Below are 17771 nucleotides of genomic sequence, written 5' to 3'. Positions count from 1 at the left end.
GAACTGAAGGGTGGGTAGGAGTTCATCATGGCAGTGACAGCAGAGAGAAGGCTGTGCTCAGGCTGTTGCTGTTGGTTATCTCCAAGGGCAGCGTTTGAGGTGGGAGAGGACATTGACTTCTTTCCTTCTCACCCCTCTTGATTGAGACTGTGTTGCTTTCGATCTTTTCCAAGGAGACTCTACTATCTTTTTTTTTTTTTTTTTTTTTTTTTTTTCGGTATGCGGGCCTCTCACTGTTGTGGCCTCCCCCGTTGCGGAGCACAGGCTCCGGACGCGCAGGCTCAGCGGCCATGGCTCACGGGCCCAGCCGCTCCGCGGCATATGGGATCCTCCCAGACCGGGGCACGAACCCGTATCCCCTGCATCGGCAGGCGGACTCTCAACCACTTGCGCCACCAGGGAGGCCCGAGACTCTACTATCTTTTGAAATGGGTTTTTTAAAATTCCGATTATGAAGGGAATTCCCTGGCAGTCCAGTGGTTAGGACTCTGCACTTTCACTGCCCAGGGTATGGGTTCAATCTTTGGTGCAGGAACGAAGATCCTGAAAGCTGCATGAGTACAGCAAAAATAAAATTAAATAAAAATAAATAAAAATAAAAATTCCAATTATAAAGAGTGGGTGGGGGAGCTTCCAGGCACAGGAAATAAGACAAGACTCTGAGGGGAGAAGGCATTAAGACTAATGGGGTATATGGAGCATAGAGGCAAGGATGAGAGAAGGAGGGAGGGAGGCAGGAATTCAAAATATACACGTGTTTCTGGGACTTCCCTGGCGGTGCAGTGGTTAGGACTCGGCGCTTCCACGGCAGGGTGCACGGGTTCGATCTCCGGTCGGGGAACCAAGATCCCACAAGCCTTGAGGCACGGCCAAAAAATAAAAGTAAAAATATACGCGTGTTTCTAATCCCCAGGAACCAACTACTTCATACTCTGCTTTTTTCATTCACCCCTAGTTTATAAGCTTACTGCTGAGTTTCAAAATGATTTCCGTCACTGTCCCACACTCCAGAGGGTGGCTACACTATGGTTTGCTCAGCGTGGCTTTATTATATGGTCTTTGAGTTATTTCCAATTCTTGCCCTTACGAGGAGCACTGCTGGGAACATTTACGTACAATGACTCCCCCCACCCTTTGGGTGGATTTCCTTGGGGATAATTATAGGATCAAAGATATTAACAGGTTTTCAACTCATTATTCACAGAGCCATTCTGAGTTTCAAAAACACTGAACCCATTTATAAACCTGCCAAGTATTCAGACACTCACAGATTCTCCCACACTGGCCATTGCCTATTACCCGTTTAATTTCCTTTCCCAGATAAGTCGGTTTGTAATGATACCTTAAAGCTTGTTTTCATTTGCATTTTTAATTTCTAGCCAAAACACTCTTTTCTTCGTAATGATGAACAAGTCCTGTTTCCACTTGTGGATACATCTGTTTCTCTCCTTCCAGCAAATTCAGGAATTGGAATGCTCCATCAATACTCTGTGAATTTGATCCATTACATCTGTCCAACATCTTTTCCCATTTAGGTTGCTTCCATTTTTCTAATCTGTTTTGTTATATTTTGATAGGCAAATATTTTTTGTCTATACCACATTTATTAAATGTCAGGCACTGAAAAAATAGGGTACCCAACATCTCCTCTATGGGTAAGATTGGGTACCTGTTCTTAATTAACAGGGAGATATTTCTTCACATATGCAAAAGATCTATGTACCAACCTCTTCTCAGCAGCACTGTTTCTGGTATTCAAAAAAGTAAAAACCAGAAACAACCAATCTTGGAAGTCCAAGATCAAGGTGTTGGCAGGGTTGGTTTCTGGTGTGGCCTTTCTCCTTGGTCCATAGATGGTTGTCTTCCTCTGTATCTTCACGTGGTCTTTCCTCCATGTGTGTCTGTGTCCTAATCTCCTCTTCTTATGAGGACGCCAGTCATAGAGGATTAAGGCCCACCCTAATGATCTCATTTTAATTTAATTACCTCTTGAAAGGCCCTCTCTCTAAATACAGTCACATTCTGAGATCCCAGGGGCAGGGTGGGGGTTGGTTAGAACTTCAACATATGAATTTGAGGGACATGGGTCAGCTCCTAACGAGGCGGGGAGTGGGGATGATCCAGGAAGCCATGATAGATTCACAGAGGGTTTGTCTGTGGGAGACCCCAGAGCTCGAATTTGTGGCTGACCTAAGAAAACTTGCTACTTGGAGAACCCAGATTCAAGGCTGGCATTTGATAAATGTGTGATAAAAGGAAGATGAGAAACCGAAGTTGAAAGCTGTCACACTGAATAAGTGACAGCGCTGTCCCATAGCACCTCTGTTAAGAAAGCAGGTGACTTCAATTTTGTAGATGGGTCCAAAACACAGGCCAGTGGCTTGTTCTCCCAGGACAGGTTTGCTACAGGCAAACCCACCTACAGCCAGCTCCCTTGCCTGATAGATCAAAAACCCACAGGAAGGGGCCCCTATGCTAGCAGGGGCTTCCTAAACAATCCTGAAAAAAGACCTCTGAAATTCCAGGGTTCTGACAAGGAAATGCCTTTACCTTTATTTATTTACATTAAAAAAAAAAAAAAATAATAATAATAATAATAATAATAACGTGTTTCAAAGTCAGGCAGGAAGTGTGTGGCATTTGCCCTCATTTGTACCCTAGTAAATGCAGCTTTTATGTAACTGATGATTCTACTGTGCTGTCCGCTCATTTGATAAACAAATTACAAAACAGTCTCACGTAGAGTTGATCAACTGACTGCTGAAATATGGACCTTGAGTCATCGTTAGGAAAAATTGAGCCATGAATGGAATCTGCCATCACAACACAGGTTCTTTAGGAAAACCAGATTCCATGTAGATGGTTTTACGGGTATAAGCTCATTGTGGGCTGTATTCGTTTGCTAGGGCTGCTGTCACAGGTACCACGAACTGGGTGGCTTAAAATAACAGAAGTGTATTCTCTCAGAGCTCTGGAGGCCAGAAGTCCAAACGGAGATCAAGATGTTGGCAGGGCCGTGCTGCCTCTGAAGACTTTAGGGGAGAGTCTGCCCCCACGCTTTTCTCTTAGCTTCTGGTGTTGTCGGCAATCCTGGGCTCTCTTTGGCTTTTACTTGCCTCACTGCAATTTCTGCCTCTGTCATCACACGGTCTTTTCCTGTGTGTCTCCGTGTCTCTTCTCCTCTTATAAGGATACCAGTCATTGGATTTAGGGCTCACTCTAATCGAGTCTGACCTCATCTTAACTTGATGTCATCTCCAAAGACCCTATTTCCAGCTAAAGTCATATTCACGGGTACCAGGGGTTAGGGACTTCCACACATCTCTTTGAAGGACAGTTCAACCCACAATTTGGGAAGCACCTATTTCAACGTACAGAGAATTTGAAGAGCATATAAATTGCCCCAAATCCCAAGATTCAGCCTTGGTGGTGCCATACTGCTGTCCTCACCGTGGAACATTCCTGACTAGGACGGGTCGCCTCTGGCTCTTGACTCCTTGAATGTAGCTGATCTGAACTGAAATGTGCTTCATACTAACACATTAGATTTCGAATACATAGTACAAAAAAAGAAAAAGAGTGTAAAATATCTCTTTAATATATTTCTATATCGATTCCACATTGAAATTGATATCTTAGATATATGGGGTTTCATAAAATAGCTTATTAAAATTATTTTTAAAATCTAAGGATTGCCTGCAATTACAGTTCCAGACCACAGAGGAAAAGTATAGACAAGAGTGTATAGAAAAAGGGAGCATGGGTCAGAGCAAGTACGAAATGCAATAAATAGAGGAGACGGTACAGAGCTGGCGCACGGCCTGGCATGCAATAGGTGTTTAGTTAATATTCACTTTCCTCTCCATTCCTGATGAGTGGGATGCCTATTGTGGGATGTATCTCCAGGCCCTGTGATCAGGAAAGACTTCCTCCAGGCGTTGGTGTGTGAACGGGTCTTGATTTCAGCTCTTAGGGTCGTAGTAAGAGATTTTAATCTTACCAATAAGCATGATGTGCCAGCATCATGCTAGGGGGTATTAACTCATTGATTTCTCCCAATGGCCCTGTGAGGTGGAGGGCACTGGAGTCCCAGGATGCAAGGTGACTTGTCCGAGGTCATCTGCCCAAGGTCACTCGCCTGTTGGTGGTGGAGCCGGGTTTCCATGTGGCTCCAGCAGGAGTTGGGGTAAGGGGCCTCCTGCCTGGTGTGATTGCCAAGGTTTGTGGATGCCTGTGGGTCTGGGCACATCTTTGGGAGCCATAAGGACCAGAAATGTCCCAACTGGGAAGGGGTGTGAAGAGCCACCCTAGGGTTCCCAATGCCCGTGGGGTCAGGCAGGTGATGGACATGAGGGGAGGATCCAACCACTGGACCTGGCCAACTGCTGCTGGGCAGGAATGTGGTCCCTTCCTCACGGCCACATGTTCCAGGAGTGAGTGCAGCATGGTGGCCGAGAGCACAGGCTCTGAACTAACTCGACACTTCTTAGCCAGTTACTGGGCTCCCCTCAGTCTCTGTTTGCTCAGGGTGTAAAATGGTGTTAATGACGGTCCCTACTTCCTAAGGTCGTGATGAGAAGCTTACTGTGTAAAATGCATCCCCCGCAGTGCCTTCTAAATGTTCAAAAAACGTCAGCTGTTATTTTCATTCATGAGAAGCTGAAATCCATATTTTTATGGAAAATCTCCCAGTTTTTAAATGTAGACCAGTAATTTTAAATTTCACAAACCCAGGATGAACCAGTATGGCCCCTGGGGTGCCAACTCACAGCCTCTGTTTAGAATTTCACTATTAGGAAGTGGCATCCTGAGAGATGTTTTCCGTGTCCCATGCCTGGTTGGTGTGATGAGGTTGATGAAGTGCTTGATGGATGAACGTATAAATGAACAAATGAATGAACGGATGGATGGATGGATGAACAAATGAATAATGGATGGGTGGATGGATGAATGAATGTGTGAATAAATGATGAATGAAGAAACAAATTGGTAAATTAATGAATGCACTAATGAATGAACAAATGATGAAAGAAAGAATGAATGAATGAATGACATACCAGTGAGTGAACAAATGAATGAATACACAAATACATGAACGAATAAGCACACTAATGAATAAATGAAAGAATGAATGAACCAATGAAGAACAATAAAAAAATGAATGCAATGGAAGATTTTCAAGAGGAGGGTTTTTTTTTTTTTTTTTTTTTTTTTTGGCTGCGTTGGGTCTTTGCTGCTGCGTGCGGGCTTTCTCTAGTTGAAGCGAGCAGGGGCTGCTCTTCATTGTGGTGTGCGGGCTTCTCATCGCGGTGGCTTCTCTTGTTGCGGAGTACGGGCTCTAGGCACACGGGCTTCAGTAGTTGTGGCTCGTGGGCTCTAGAGCGCAGGCTCAGTAGTTGTGGCACACGGGCTTAGTTGCTCCGCGGCATGTGGGATCTTCCTGGACCAGGGCTCGAACCTGTGTTCCCTACATTGGCAGGCGGATTCTTTTCCACTGCGCCACCAGGGAAGTCCCACAAGAGGAGTATTTTAGAAGGTAAAATCAATCTATCCAAAACTGAGCTCTGAACCTCCCCCCTATCCCTCCTGGGGCTCAAGCCAAAAACCTTGGCTTCTCCCTCCCTCTTCCACCCACACTTGGTCCATCAGCAAGTGTCGAAATCTACCTTAAACAATACATCCCAAATCTGCCCACTCTTCTACCTTCTCAGCCACTATGGAGTAGTAGCCCCATTATCATTTGCCTGGACTAGAGCAGCCACCTCCTCCCTGCTCCTGCCCTTGCCTTCCACAGTCTTTGCCCCCCACAGCAGCCAAGGGGCACCTGTGAACTCCAGTCAGGTCACGTCCGTCCTCTGCTCAAACCCTCCATGGCTCCCACCTCACTCAAAACAAAAGCCCAAGTTCTCCCCACAGCCCCCAAGGCCCTTCACAACCTGCCCAGTCTCCTCCCTGCCCTCACCTCTTCCCTTTTCCCACCTGAACCACTCCACTCCAGCCACACTGTTCTCTTTATGCTGCTCCCACAATATGTCAGGCAGGCACATTCCTGCCTCAGGGCCTTTGCACTTTCTATTTCCTCTGCATAAGGTACCTAAGATACTAAGGTAACTCAGGCCAACCCCTTCACCTTAACCACTTGATTTAATACTGCAGCCTTCCCAGTGGTCCCTCCTGGGGGTCCCAGTCCCCTTATTTTGCTCTACTTTCTCTTTTTTCCAAAGCACTTTTCACCTTCCATCACACTATTTTATTTATTTATTTATTTATTTATTTATTTATTTGGCTGTGCCAGGTCCTATTTGCGGCATGCAGGATCTTTAGTTGTGGCATGTGAACTCTTAGTTGCAGCATGTGGGATCTGGTTCCCTGATCAGGGAACATAGCCGGGCCCCCTGCATTGGGAGTGTGGAGCCTTAGCCACTGGACCACCAGGGAAGTCCCCCATCACACTATTAATTTACTATTTATTATATTATGTTTGCTCTCCGTCTCCCCTGCTGGAGTATCAGTCCCAGGAGTGCAGGACTCTGTTAACATGTATCTGGAACACCTGGGACAGAGCCTGGCACAGTAGGTACCTTGTAAATGCTTAGGAACAAAAATATACGTAGACAGAGGGCACAGCTGGCTCATTCTTTGGTGATTATTTCTAAAGTGAAATGTCCATGGAAAACTAGGATCCTATCCACACCTCTTCCTGGAGGCTTTCCAAGTATGGTCCATGCAGTTCTGCTGCCTGCCTCTGCACTGGGAGTCCTGAGCAGAGGCTCCTGCCTTATCCCACCCTGTGGCATGACCCCCCAGAGTCATCAGGCATGGCCAGGAGAGGAAGATACAGAACACTGGCTCCAGCAATGAAGAGCCATCAGCCTCCTCATTGACATCCTGAGCACTCATGGGTTATTTCCAATACTATTATTTTCAGGGGCATCACCTTCTCATAAGCTCCATCTCTGGAAAGCTAAGCCCATAGATCATGATGGTTCCCAGGGGCTTCCTTGCTTGGGAGGCTAATGGATTCCCTGGCCACAATCCGTGCCTGGGCCATGCATCGGTTAATTTCCTCTGCAGGAACACCTTGACATTCTCCATCCTTTCCCTGGCAGGGTCTCCCTTCGCCCGAGCCAGCATTAAAAGTGCCAAGCTGGAGAACTCAACTTTTTTTCACAAAAAGGAGAGGAGGATGCGTTTCTACATCCGCCGCATGGTCAAAACTCAGGCCTTCTACTGGACTGTGCTCAGTCTGGTAGCCCTCAACACGCTGTGTGTCGCTATCGTTCATTACAACCAGCCCGAGTGGCTCTCCGACTTCCTCTGTGAGTACCTCCTGGCCCCACCCCGACCGGCTCCCTGATCCCTTCCTCACACCCTTTTTCCAGTTCTCTTTCTCTGATGGTATGTGTTCCTTCTTTGGTCCTCATTGACTTTGCCCTTTCATTTGGCCATGTCTACAACTCAACTTGGGGCTGATGTTGCTGCTGCAACAATGACAGAACCCTATTTCTTTGGGCCTGAGCTGGAAGCTGGAATTTAGGCCGCCAGAGACTTCCATGATCACTTTCTAAGAAAGGCACATAGGGGTGCATTGGAAGAGAGACAGAGAGTCAGAGACTGCAAGACAGCCAGATAGAGACAGAAACATACATGTGATTTCTAGGTGCATCTCTGGGAATCAAATAATTTATGGTTGAGAGATGGGGGCACATTAGAGATAAAAAAGTGACCTGTATGTTGTACCCATTTTCTATTCTCATTTCTGACTCTCTGCTTCTTCCCTTTTCTTTCAAACCTTCTGCTTCTTTCCCCTTTCGTCTCCTGTCCTTTTTGACTTCCTTATGTCTGGGATTCATTACTAGAAGATACTCTCTAACAAGTGTGAAAACATCTTGCTCCCTCAGTGGGTACCAGGATTTCCAAGGCTTTGCCCTTCTGGGCCTATTCCCAGATTTCAGGAATTAATATGAGATAGTATTAAAATTGATGACCAGGTTGGGGGAAAGGAAGCAGTGAAAGGTGGGGAGACCTCTGAGCAGGATTTAAAAAGTAAAGAGCTCTTAGGAATCAACAAGAGTAATGGCTGGACAGTGAGGAAGGCAAGTGGATACCTTGGTTCTGGCTTATGGGCCCCGAGTGAGGACTCCCCAAAACCTTTTTTCCTGTTGGCTGCCCTCCTCCTACATCTACTGGCTTGTCTGACTTAGGTCTGTAGATTCTCTACCCTTCTGACCTGGTTCAGATTAACCCAGACAACCATTGGAGAAGTTGAGTCTTCAGCCTAGAGAGGCCTGGGAGCCTGGTCCATGTCATTGTCTCCTTGTAACCCTCATTGTTCCCAGTCACGTTGGCTGAACCCCCCGCCCAGGACATTCCCCAGGGGCCAGTTCTCCTTCCGAAAGCCCTGACCTAGTTCCAACCTTAATAATTGCATTTAGTCCCCCTGGAGTCACTTATAAATGAGGACTATTTACTTTTTGTCTTAACCTCCTCTGATAACCTATTTTTAATCTCCCATATTCTCCCCACTAATCACCTTGCTCTATCTGTCCTGGTTCAGGACAGGGGGTTGGGACTTCCTGCCTGGGGCCTCTGTGTCTGTAAACGTCCTTTAATTATCAATTTCCAGTTGAGAAAACTGCAACACAGAGAGGTTACGCAACTTGCCCAGAGTCACACAGCTAGTTAGTGATGTAGCCAGGATTTGAACCCAGAGTCCAAGCTGTATCTGATGGTACATCCCTGCCCTGATTACCAGGTAACCTGGGTTCTTGATGCCTGCCCTGCCCCTAACTCTCCGTGTGACCTTGGACAAGCTCTTACCATTGTCCATCAATCAAACACATCTTCAATTATAAGGCACTCTTTTATTTTTATTTTATGTGCCACTAAGAAATAAAATAATGCTGCCATCTAAACTAGGACATGCCAATTTTAAGATACACCCCAGTTTCGGAGATGTCAAAATGTGAACAAAAATATGTGTCTTGGAATCAATGAAGTGTAGTCGTTTCTCTGGGTCTCAAATTCCTCTCTGTACTTGGTGGAAATTGGATTTGATGACCCTGAAAGTTCTTCCAGACCCCCTAGTGCTACAGATAAGTAATTCTCTCAGGTCTTGTGCATCACCAGCTATCATATTTTCATGGTAACTGGGGAACAAGTATCTTGGAAACTCTTAAGTTCTCCCAGAGTTTCTTCTGGTGTTTTTTGGAATACACCAGATGTTATAGACAGATTTCCCTTGCTGACATTTTGGTCTCAGGGGCCCTGGAGACCCTAGAGTTTCCCTCAGACACTAGGAGCTCCCTGGAGTCCTAAAATTAAGGGAGAGTTTCAATCAGGAATGAGTGGGAAAGACCTTAACAGTCAGTTCAAACCACCTCTTAAAAGAATTACATAACAGGGAATTCCCTGGTGGTCCAGTGGTTAGGACTCTGCACTTTCACTGCCGAGGGCCCGGGTTCAACCCCTGATTGGGGAGCTAAGATCCCACAAGCTGTGCGGTACAGCCAAAAAAAAAGAAAAAGAAAGTAAAATCACAAAGAACTAGAAAAAAATCTTACACCATTAAAAAAAAGAATGATATAACAAATACCCTTGACCGTCAAACAAAGTTAGCTATGTGACCAAAATGGAATTCTTGGAGGTTTGGGTCCTCTGTCTTCCCTTTCTGTATGCTTTCTTCCCCTCAGAATTCCTCCTTACCTCTCCTTCCCCTCCAGTAGGTGACTACTCATGCCCTTCCTGACCCCTCAACTTCCTACCCCACCAAGAAAGCCGTGTCAGAAAAGGGACTGCTATTAAAGATTTCTTTGCTGGAGCAAACAAATAACCATGAGTTACCTCTCCCCAAGGTATTTGCACCATTATGCTTTCTCACCAAAAAACAAAAGCTTTATCTTGCATCAAGACTTTCAAACATCAGCAAGACAGGATTTCCAAGGGACGTAAATGAGTTTTCGAGGTTCGGAGAAAAGTCATGCCTTAGATTAGTTGCCTGTGGCACTCCAACTAAGTCCCCAACACAAGGATTACAAATAGGACACTGTCATGATTTTTATTTCTATTATTCCTTTGGAAGTCAGACATATAAAAGTGGTTTAGTCATAATTCTTAGATTATGACATGCTGGCATTATGGAACCACTTTGTTAGTTATCCAATTAGTTAGTCAGTTAGCTGTTAGTCAGTTAGTTAATTCATTCATTTGTTCGTTTTAAAAACGTAGTAAGATGCATAAAATAAACAACAAGGACCTACTGTATAACATAGGGAACTATATTCAATATCTTGTAATAACCCATAATGGAAAAGAATATGAAAAAGAATATATATATATATAAAACTAAATCACTTTGCTGTATACCTGAAACATTATAAATCAACTATACTTCAATTTAAAATTTTTTTAATTAATTAATTAACTTTAAAAATATATATATAGTAAGCACCCAGGAACCCACCAGCCAGGGTTGCAATTAACAGGAATATCAGAGCCACCTGGAACCTCCCCCCCATAGATCTAACCTCCTCTGTTTTCCCCCCTCTCCCTTCTAGACTATGCAGAATTCATTTTCTTAGGACTCTTTATGTCCGAAATGTTTATAAAAATGTACGGGCTTGGGACACGGCCTTACTTCCACTCTTCCTTCAACTGTTTTGATTGTGGGGTAAGTGGTCTGGTTTCTAAGGATTTCAATTCTCCAGCTCTAGCTTAGAATGGCTGACACCTGGGGACATCCAAAAGAGAGAAGTAGGATCACCCCTGGATATGAGAGACTTTGCTGAATGCAAAAGGAATGAAAGGACAGTCCCAACTTCAGCAAGGATACAGAGCCCCTAGAACCCTCCTCAACCACTGCTAGTGGGAGGGGAAATTTGTGGACCCTTTTTGGAAAGTAGGATTGACCTGGCGATTCCACTGCTAGGGATTCACCCTAGAGAAACTCACACAGATGCCCAGGAGACACATACAAGAATGTCCTGAGCAGCCTTGCTAGTCCCAGACCAAATGACCCAAATATTCCTTTGCAGTAGAGTGGATAAAGTTGTGGCCTAGCCACATAATGAAATTCTCTGCACCAATGAGAGGCAATCAAAAACAGCCACACCCATCAGCCACATAATACTGCACAAAAGGAAGCAAGGCACTGACAAAACCAGTCCATACGGCATGATTCTGCTCATGAAAGTTCAGATGGGTAAAACTAAGCTATATGGATTACGGAGGATCCTTGAATGCTTTAAAAAGGCAAAGACCTCGAAAACATTATGATAAGCAAAAGAAGCCAGACATAAAATAAAAGGTCACATATTACATAATTCCATTTATATGAAATATCCAGAACAGGCAAATCTCCAGTGATAGAAAGTAGATTAGTGGTTGCCAGGGGCTGGGAAGAGGGGGATGGGGAGTGGCTGCTAATGGGTCCGGGGTCTTCTTGAGGGGTGATGGAAATGTTTCGGAACTAGAGGGGGGTGATGGTTATACACCATGGTGAATGTACTAAAGGCCACTGCATTGTGCACTATTTTAAGTTAACCTTTCTGGTTAATTTTATGTTATGTGAATTCCGCCTCAATTTTTTAAATGCAAATGGTTAAAGGAAACGGTTAGCATAAAATTCAAGGTGGTGGCTAATGTCTAGGGGTCCCTGGAGGCTTTCAGGCTGCTGACATGTCTTATTTCTCGACATAGGTGGTGGTTTCGTGGGCATTCGCTTTGTAATTATGTGTTTCATGAATTCTTTGTGCTCATCAGCTCTTAATAAGTTAAAAAAGAGAAGGGATGAGAGGGGTCTGAGACCCTCACCCTGATTCTATTTGAGGGTGGGAATTGGATTGGGTTCCTGCAAGGTTCAGACCCAGGGCACGTTTGCAAGGAGCCTGGACATAAGACCGGGTCCTCTGTTCTAGGTCATCATCGGGAGCATCTTTGAGGTCATCTGGGCCGTCATAAAACCCGGCACATCCTTTGGAATCAGTGTGTTACGAGCCCTCAGGTTATTGCGTATTTTCAAAGTCACAAAGTAAGTCTTTGGGGTTCCCTGGCATCCCGATGGGAATGGGGATGGGGGCCAGGGTGGGGCCACCTCCACCATGTTGGGAAGGTGGGCTTAGCTGCTGCCACCCTGGCCCAGTCTGACCCCCACCCCCCCAACCCTGGCCTCTGTTGGCAGGTACTGGGCATCTCTCAGGAACCTGGTCGTCTCTCTTCTCAACTCCATGAAATCCATCATCAGCCTGTTGTTCCTCCTCTTCCTGTTCATCGTCGTCTTTGCCCTTCTGGGAATGCAACTCTTTGGTGGCCAGTGAGCGCTCAGCGGATTCTCTGACTTCTGCTTCCCTGGGGTCCAGCCCAGGGCCTCCCACCCCCAGGCACCTTGCTCAGTGCCTCCAGAGACCCAGGCCCACCTGCATCACACAGTCTGCCCTCCTCGTGGCCTGGATGCCCAGTGCACTCACCCAGATGGGTGGGGCCCGGGATACCACACAGGGTGTCCTTTTAGGGGACAGAGATACTGCCCTGGAAACAAGGGCCAAGGTGTTCTGAGCCAAGCCCTCAGAACACCTGAGGTGGGACCAACATGAAATGTCTGTGTCCTCTCTGCAGGTTTAATTTTGATGAAGGGACTCCTCCTACCAACTTCGACACCTTTCCAGCAGCAATAATGACGGTATTTCAGGTACAACCTTCACCCAGCCCCATGAATGCAGGGCCATACAGGGAAGCACCAGAGCTCGTCAGGAGGCAGAGGGAGCGGGGAACATGGGCAGGAGCCTTTATTGTGGTTTCCACAGGAAGAAATGGGCAAGGCACGTTAAGCAGGCTTAGGACTGACTAGTTTAAATAATTTCATCAGGCCCTGGAGCTGTCCTGAGTTGTCTGGTACCTGACCCTGGGCTGATTCTGGCAGGAGAAGGTTGGCCCTGATTGTAAGAGCCCTATAGTGGAGGTGGTTGGGAGTGTGGGCTCTGGATTGGTTGGTTTGCATTTGAAAAGCACATTCATGGGCAAGTTGGTTACTATCTCTAAGAATTAGCTAGTCCTGACTCCCTCCAGGGTCCACAAGGCCTCCCGCATATGTCAAAGCATCAGAATATAGAAAGTAATAGACATGAATAATACACCATCCTCCCCCAGATTGGAAGACACCCCAATCCCATATTCCAAGGCAAACAGATTGACCCTGTGTGGTCTCCCCATACCAACTTCTGTACCCATGTAGGCACATGCCCTGAGGTTTGGAACTGGCCTAGCTGGGACTTCCAGAGCCTTTCCATGTGGGTTCTGTCTCTTTAGGGGACAGAGAGTCTATGGAAAATGTGACTTCACTCCTCTCTTCTCCTGGGGGAGAGGTAATTTCTAAATGAGACCCCTAGATAGGGGCTTGGAAAGGGAAACCATCCATGAAGTTTTGAGCCCTCACATAAATGAGTATTAATAGTAGTAATCACCATCCATATATCTTCAGCACAAGGGTTCTTGCCCAAGAGGGAGACTGTCCCCCAAGGTCACCTAGAAGTATCTGAAAACTTTTTGGGTTGTCACAACTCGGGGTGTGGGGGGATGTTACTGGCATCTAATGGGTAGAGGCCAAGGATGCCGGTCAATACCCTACAGTGCACAGGATGGGAGGAAGTCCCAAGTGTCAGTAGTACCAAGGCTAAAAACCCCTGCATTAACAGATTAACGTTTTGGGAGTTCTTTCACATTTATTTTATCCTCTTAGAAATAATACAAAGGAGGGAAGTTGGATATTTTTTAACAGCTGTGTGGATGCTACATACATATCCCTTTAGCCCTTCCCATACTCATCCGCACAACTTCTGTTTGCCAGCACCTGTGTCCCTTTACCTGAGGCTTCCTCTGGTCACCAGTACCACCACCATCACCACCCCCAGACACAGCAGTCCAGAAGTACCAGTGAATATATGGCAAGAGAAACTTATTTCTCACAGTTCTGGAGGCTGGAGGTCCACAATCAGGGTGCATGCAGGGTTGGTTCCTGGTGAGGACTCTCTTCCTGGCTTGCAGACGGCCGCCTTCTCTCTTCTCTCTCACGTGGCAGGGAGAGAGAGAGAGATCAAGTTCTCTGGTGTCTTTTCTTATAAAGGCACTAATCCCCTCCTGAGGGCCCCACTGTCATGTCTTCATCTAATCCTAATTCCCTCCCATCTCCAGATACCATCACACAAGGGTTTAGAGCTTCAACCTATGAATTTAGGGAGTACAACTCAGCCTATAGCAAAATCCCCTTATCACATCAGGGAAGATGGAGTTACAGAAAGATTGTGACTCCTGCAGGGTCACTTTTTCCTAGAACAGGCTGAGAGCCCCTCAATGCAGGGACAGCCCTTTCCTCTTGCAAACAGATGAGACCCTCCCCACCCAGAGACAAGGGCCAAGGAGGGGCCCACACGACAGGTTCCGGCTCCACAGCTGCATCTCCGAGGGACCCAAGGTTGAGAGGGGGTTGGCTGTGTGTCTCTCCCTCCCCTTTCAGATCCTGACGGGCGAAGACTGGAATGAGGTCATGTACGACGGAATCAAGTCTCAGGGGGGTGTGCAGGGCGGCATGGTGTTCTCCATCTACTTCATCGTGCTGACACTCTTTGGGAACTGTATCCTCTGTGTGGGGAAATGGGGACGTGCCCGGGCCTCAGGGAGAGCAGATTGGGAGGCACAAGGGGTGGGGGGGATTCAGGAGTCCCAGATATCAAGGTCCAAGTGGCGATGCTTTCCCTGACTCCGACGTTTGCAGACACCCTCCTGAATGTGTTCTTGGCCATCGCAGTGGATAATTTGGCCAACGCCCAGGAGCTCACCAAGGTGGAGTTGGTGGGAGAATGTTGCTGTGGCAAAGTTACCACCTGCTCATGGCAGATCAGGACCGTGCCAGGTGGGGGTAGGGGCTAGGGTCAGAGCTTTTGCCCTGGATACACTGTACCAGGGAGAAAATGCCTCCTCCCCCACCCCCAAAATAGACTGTCCATAATAAAGTGGCTTCTACAGCAAAGGAGGGGGGCTAAGGCAGCAGGGTTTCTACAGGAAACAGATGGCAAACTCCACCAGAGTGCCCATGTATAAGGAGTGGGCAGTGTCAAGGGACTTCCAAGGAAGGCGGCAGCCTCTAGGATAGCAGGCATTGTCACCACCCTAAACCCGAAACGGGGGGACAGATGGAGAATAACCCAGACAAGGTCCTGAGGCTCTGTGTGTGTCCCTGTGAGCTTGGGAGTTGGCTGGACTTCATCACTGAGTAGTAGCAGTAAAGAATTATATGTGCTCATGGTTCCAGGCATTGCTGTTATCTCCCTTGTGCAGAAGGGGGAACTGAGGCTCAGAAAGGCAAAATCACTGGCCCCAGATGGGATGATAATATCTGCTACTATTTAGAGCATCATGCTATACATGTCAGGTGCTCAGTACAGTTCTTGACACACAGGAAGTGCTCAATAAAGGGAGCCTTTGTAAGTCACTTGGCATGAGCAGGCACCTGGACCTAGAGCTCACATTTTACAGAGCTGGTAAAGGGAAGGCTAGGATTCGAACGCAGACTTGGCAAGTTCCAGGACCTAAGTTGTCTACCCACACACCCTGCCAGCTTTCACTTGAGCCCCAGCTGAGCAGGTAATGATAAAAATAAAAATAACAACAACCAAGGGAAATGTGATTGCCCCTCTTGTATGCCAGACACCAGAAAGCATAAGAGATAGGGAGTTACAGTTAAGCTCATTTCACAGATGGGAAAACTGGGGCCCGGAGACTTGTGGCCTCACCACATATCTAGGAACTGAAAGAGCAGAGGTGTGACCCCTCAAAGAACAGAAAAGAGAGAAGAGTACAGGAAATGAGATCAGAAGGGAATTGGGGGGATGGGTGGTGAGAACCATCCATGTGAGGAGAAGTCCAGTTTTCATTCATGGTCAGTGATATTGGATTATCTGGACAAAACCTGGTGCCAGATGCCCCGTAGGGCAGCCTTGGACTCCCTGGGACTCAGGTCCACCTCCGCTAGTCATAGAGGAGGCAATATTGCTTTCAATAACACAGCTCACACCCCTGGGATAGCCCACAAGCAGAGCGGCTGGGAACGGTTGTACAGGTTGTGCACTGCACGAAGGAAGCTGGGCACCTTTTTGCAGTTTGAGGGGAGAGTGTCAGGAGCAAAGGCAGCTTAGGAGCTAGCGGTCATCTGACCTAAGCCTTTCGCCAGCAGCCTCATCACATTAAAAGAACGTGTGCAGAATCATTCAGCCTAGGAGGTCCAGGCCTGGGACCTGCCTCAGCTTCACAGCCCCATCCCCAGTGCCTCGAGGTGTTCAGGCCATGTTCAGGGAACTGAACTGAACTGAGCAGACTTTGCCAACACTCCATCTGCCAGCCTTGGCAGGAGGGAGAGAGACTTTCCTGGGCTCAGCTCCGACTGGGGGAAACGGAAGTCTCCACCACCCCAAGCACACAGCCACAGTCCTGACCCCCATGGAGCTGGCTGGCGTCAGTGCTTCAGGGGCTGTTCCAGCCATGATCTCATCCAGGTTCCAAGACCCTATCCTCAAGGGCCATCATGGGGGAGGAGATACCTCAGGAGGGTGGGAGAAGGGGAAGGAGAAAGCTCATCTCCTGTGACGTGTCTTCCAGACCCTCATTCTTTCCTTCATTTATTCCACAAGCATTTCTCAGGCATTTAATATGTGGCAGGGACCCCACTAAGCCGCTGATGTGGTTGGGTTTTTTTTTTTAATTTTTTAATTGAAGTATAGTTGATTTATAATCTTGTATTCGTTTCTGGTGTACAGCAAAGTGATTCAGTTATACACATATATAATTCTTTTTCATATTTTTTCCATTATAATTTATTACAAGATATTGACTATAGTTCCCTGTGCTCTGCAGTAGGACCTTATTGTTTATCTATTTTATATATAGTAGTAGTAGGTTTTTATCTCACTTAACCCTCACAGAAAACCTAGGAGGCAAATTCTCTGATCCCCATTTTACAGATTTTGCCATTCATTGAAAAGCATTTGGGAATTCCCTGGTGGTCCAGTGGTTAGGACTCGGCACTCCCACTGCCAGGGCCCTGGGTTCGGTCCCTGGTCATGGAACTAAGATCCCACAAGCCACAGCGTGGTGAAAAATAAATTAATCAATTAAAATTGAAATTAAAAAAGAAAAGCCTTTACTGAGCATCTACTGTGAACGGGGTCTAGGAGGCAGGGACATGGACAACAGACACATCCCTGCCCTCGTTGATATTCTAGGGGGAGAGATAGATGAGAAAGAAACTTGTCAGATGGTGATAAGTGCTAAAGAGAAAAACGAAGTGGGGATAGTCGAGGAGAGTTGAAATTTTAGATGAAGATTGTGAGGCACAGAGAAATTAAGAGACTCGTCCAAGGTAAGCAGAAAGTGAAGGCGCTGAGATTTGAATCCAGATGGGTCCAGAATTTGTGCTTCTAACTACATGCAACGTTGGTTAAACTTGAGCGTGTTTCAGACTCCACTGGGAGCTTATTGAAAATGCAGATTCCAGGGCCCAGCCCAGGTTCTTCAGGAGACCTGGGAATCTGCATTTGCAGTGTTTCTTAGGCAGGTGGTCCAGGGACTCAGCTCTGAGAAATGCTGGGTGTGATGCCAGGAGGAGGGGAGGCCTTGGGTCCCACCCCTGTGTTGTCACTGACAGAGAGTGTCCTGATCTGACCATTTCTGAGGTGGTAAGGTTGCTTCTTGCCCCAGACATCTCAGCACAGTGGGAGAGGTGCCCT

The 17771-nt window shown here is 46.8% G+C and overlaps 1 protein-coding gene across 3 annotated transcripts in view; it reads left to right on the top strand.

Annotated features, from left to right (window-relative positions):
• Nucleotides 1-17771, top strand: part of CACNA1A (calcium voltage-gated channel subunit alpha1 A) — a 238334-nt gene that overhangs the window by 139353 nt on the left and 81210 nt on the right. For 2 of the 3 annotated variants that reach the window (XM_060092233.1, XM_060092235.1), the window contains exons 11-17: nucleotides 7110-7319; nucleotides 10557-10669; nucleotides 11916-12028; nucleotides 12179-12310; nucleotides 12613-12685; nucleotides 14507-14624; nucleotides 14765-14832. In XM_060092233.1, coding sequence (XP_059948216.1) covers nucleotides 7110-7319; nucleotides 10557-10669; nucleotides 11916-12028; nucleotides 12179-12310; nucleotides 12613-12685; nucleotides 14507-14624; nucleotides 14765-14832 — 827 coding nt within the window. Of the gene's footprint in view, nucleotides 1-7109; nucleotides 7320-10556; nucleotides 10670-11915; nucleotides 12029-12178; nucleotides 12311-12612; nucleotides 12686-14506; nucleotides 14625-14764; nucleotides 14842-17771 lie in introns of all 3 variants that reach the window. The other variant, XM_060092236.1, reaches the window with a different exon arrangement.

The sequence above is a fragment of the Mesoplodon densirostris genome, chromosome 3 (assembly GCF_025265405.1).
Source record: "Mesoplodon densirostris isolate mMesDen1 chromosome 3, mMesDen1 primary haplotype, whole genome shotgun sequence".
Classification (NCBI taxonomy): Eukaryota; Metazoa; Chordata; class Mammalia; order Artiodactyla; family Ziphiidae; genus Mesoplodon; species Mesoplodon densirostris.
Note: the sequence above shows the minus strand (reverse complement) of the source record. Positions and strands in the feature narration are given on the sequence as shown.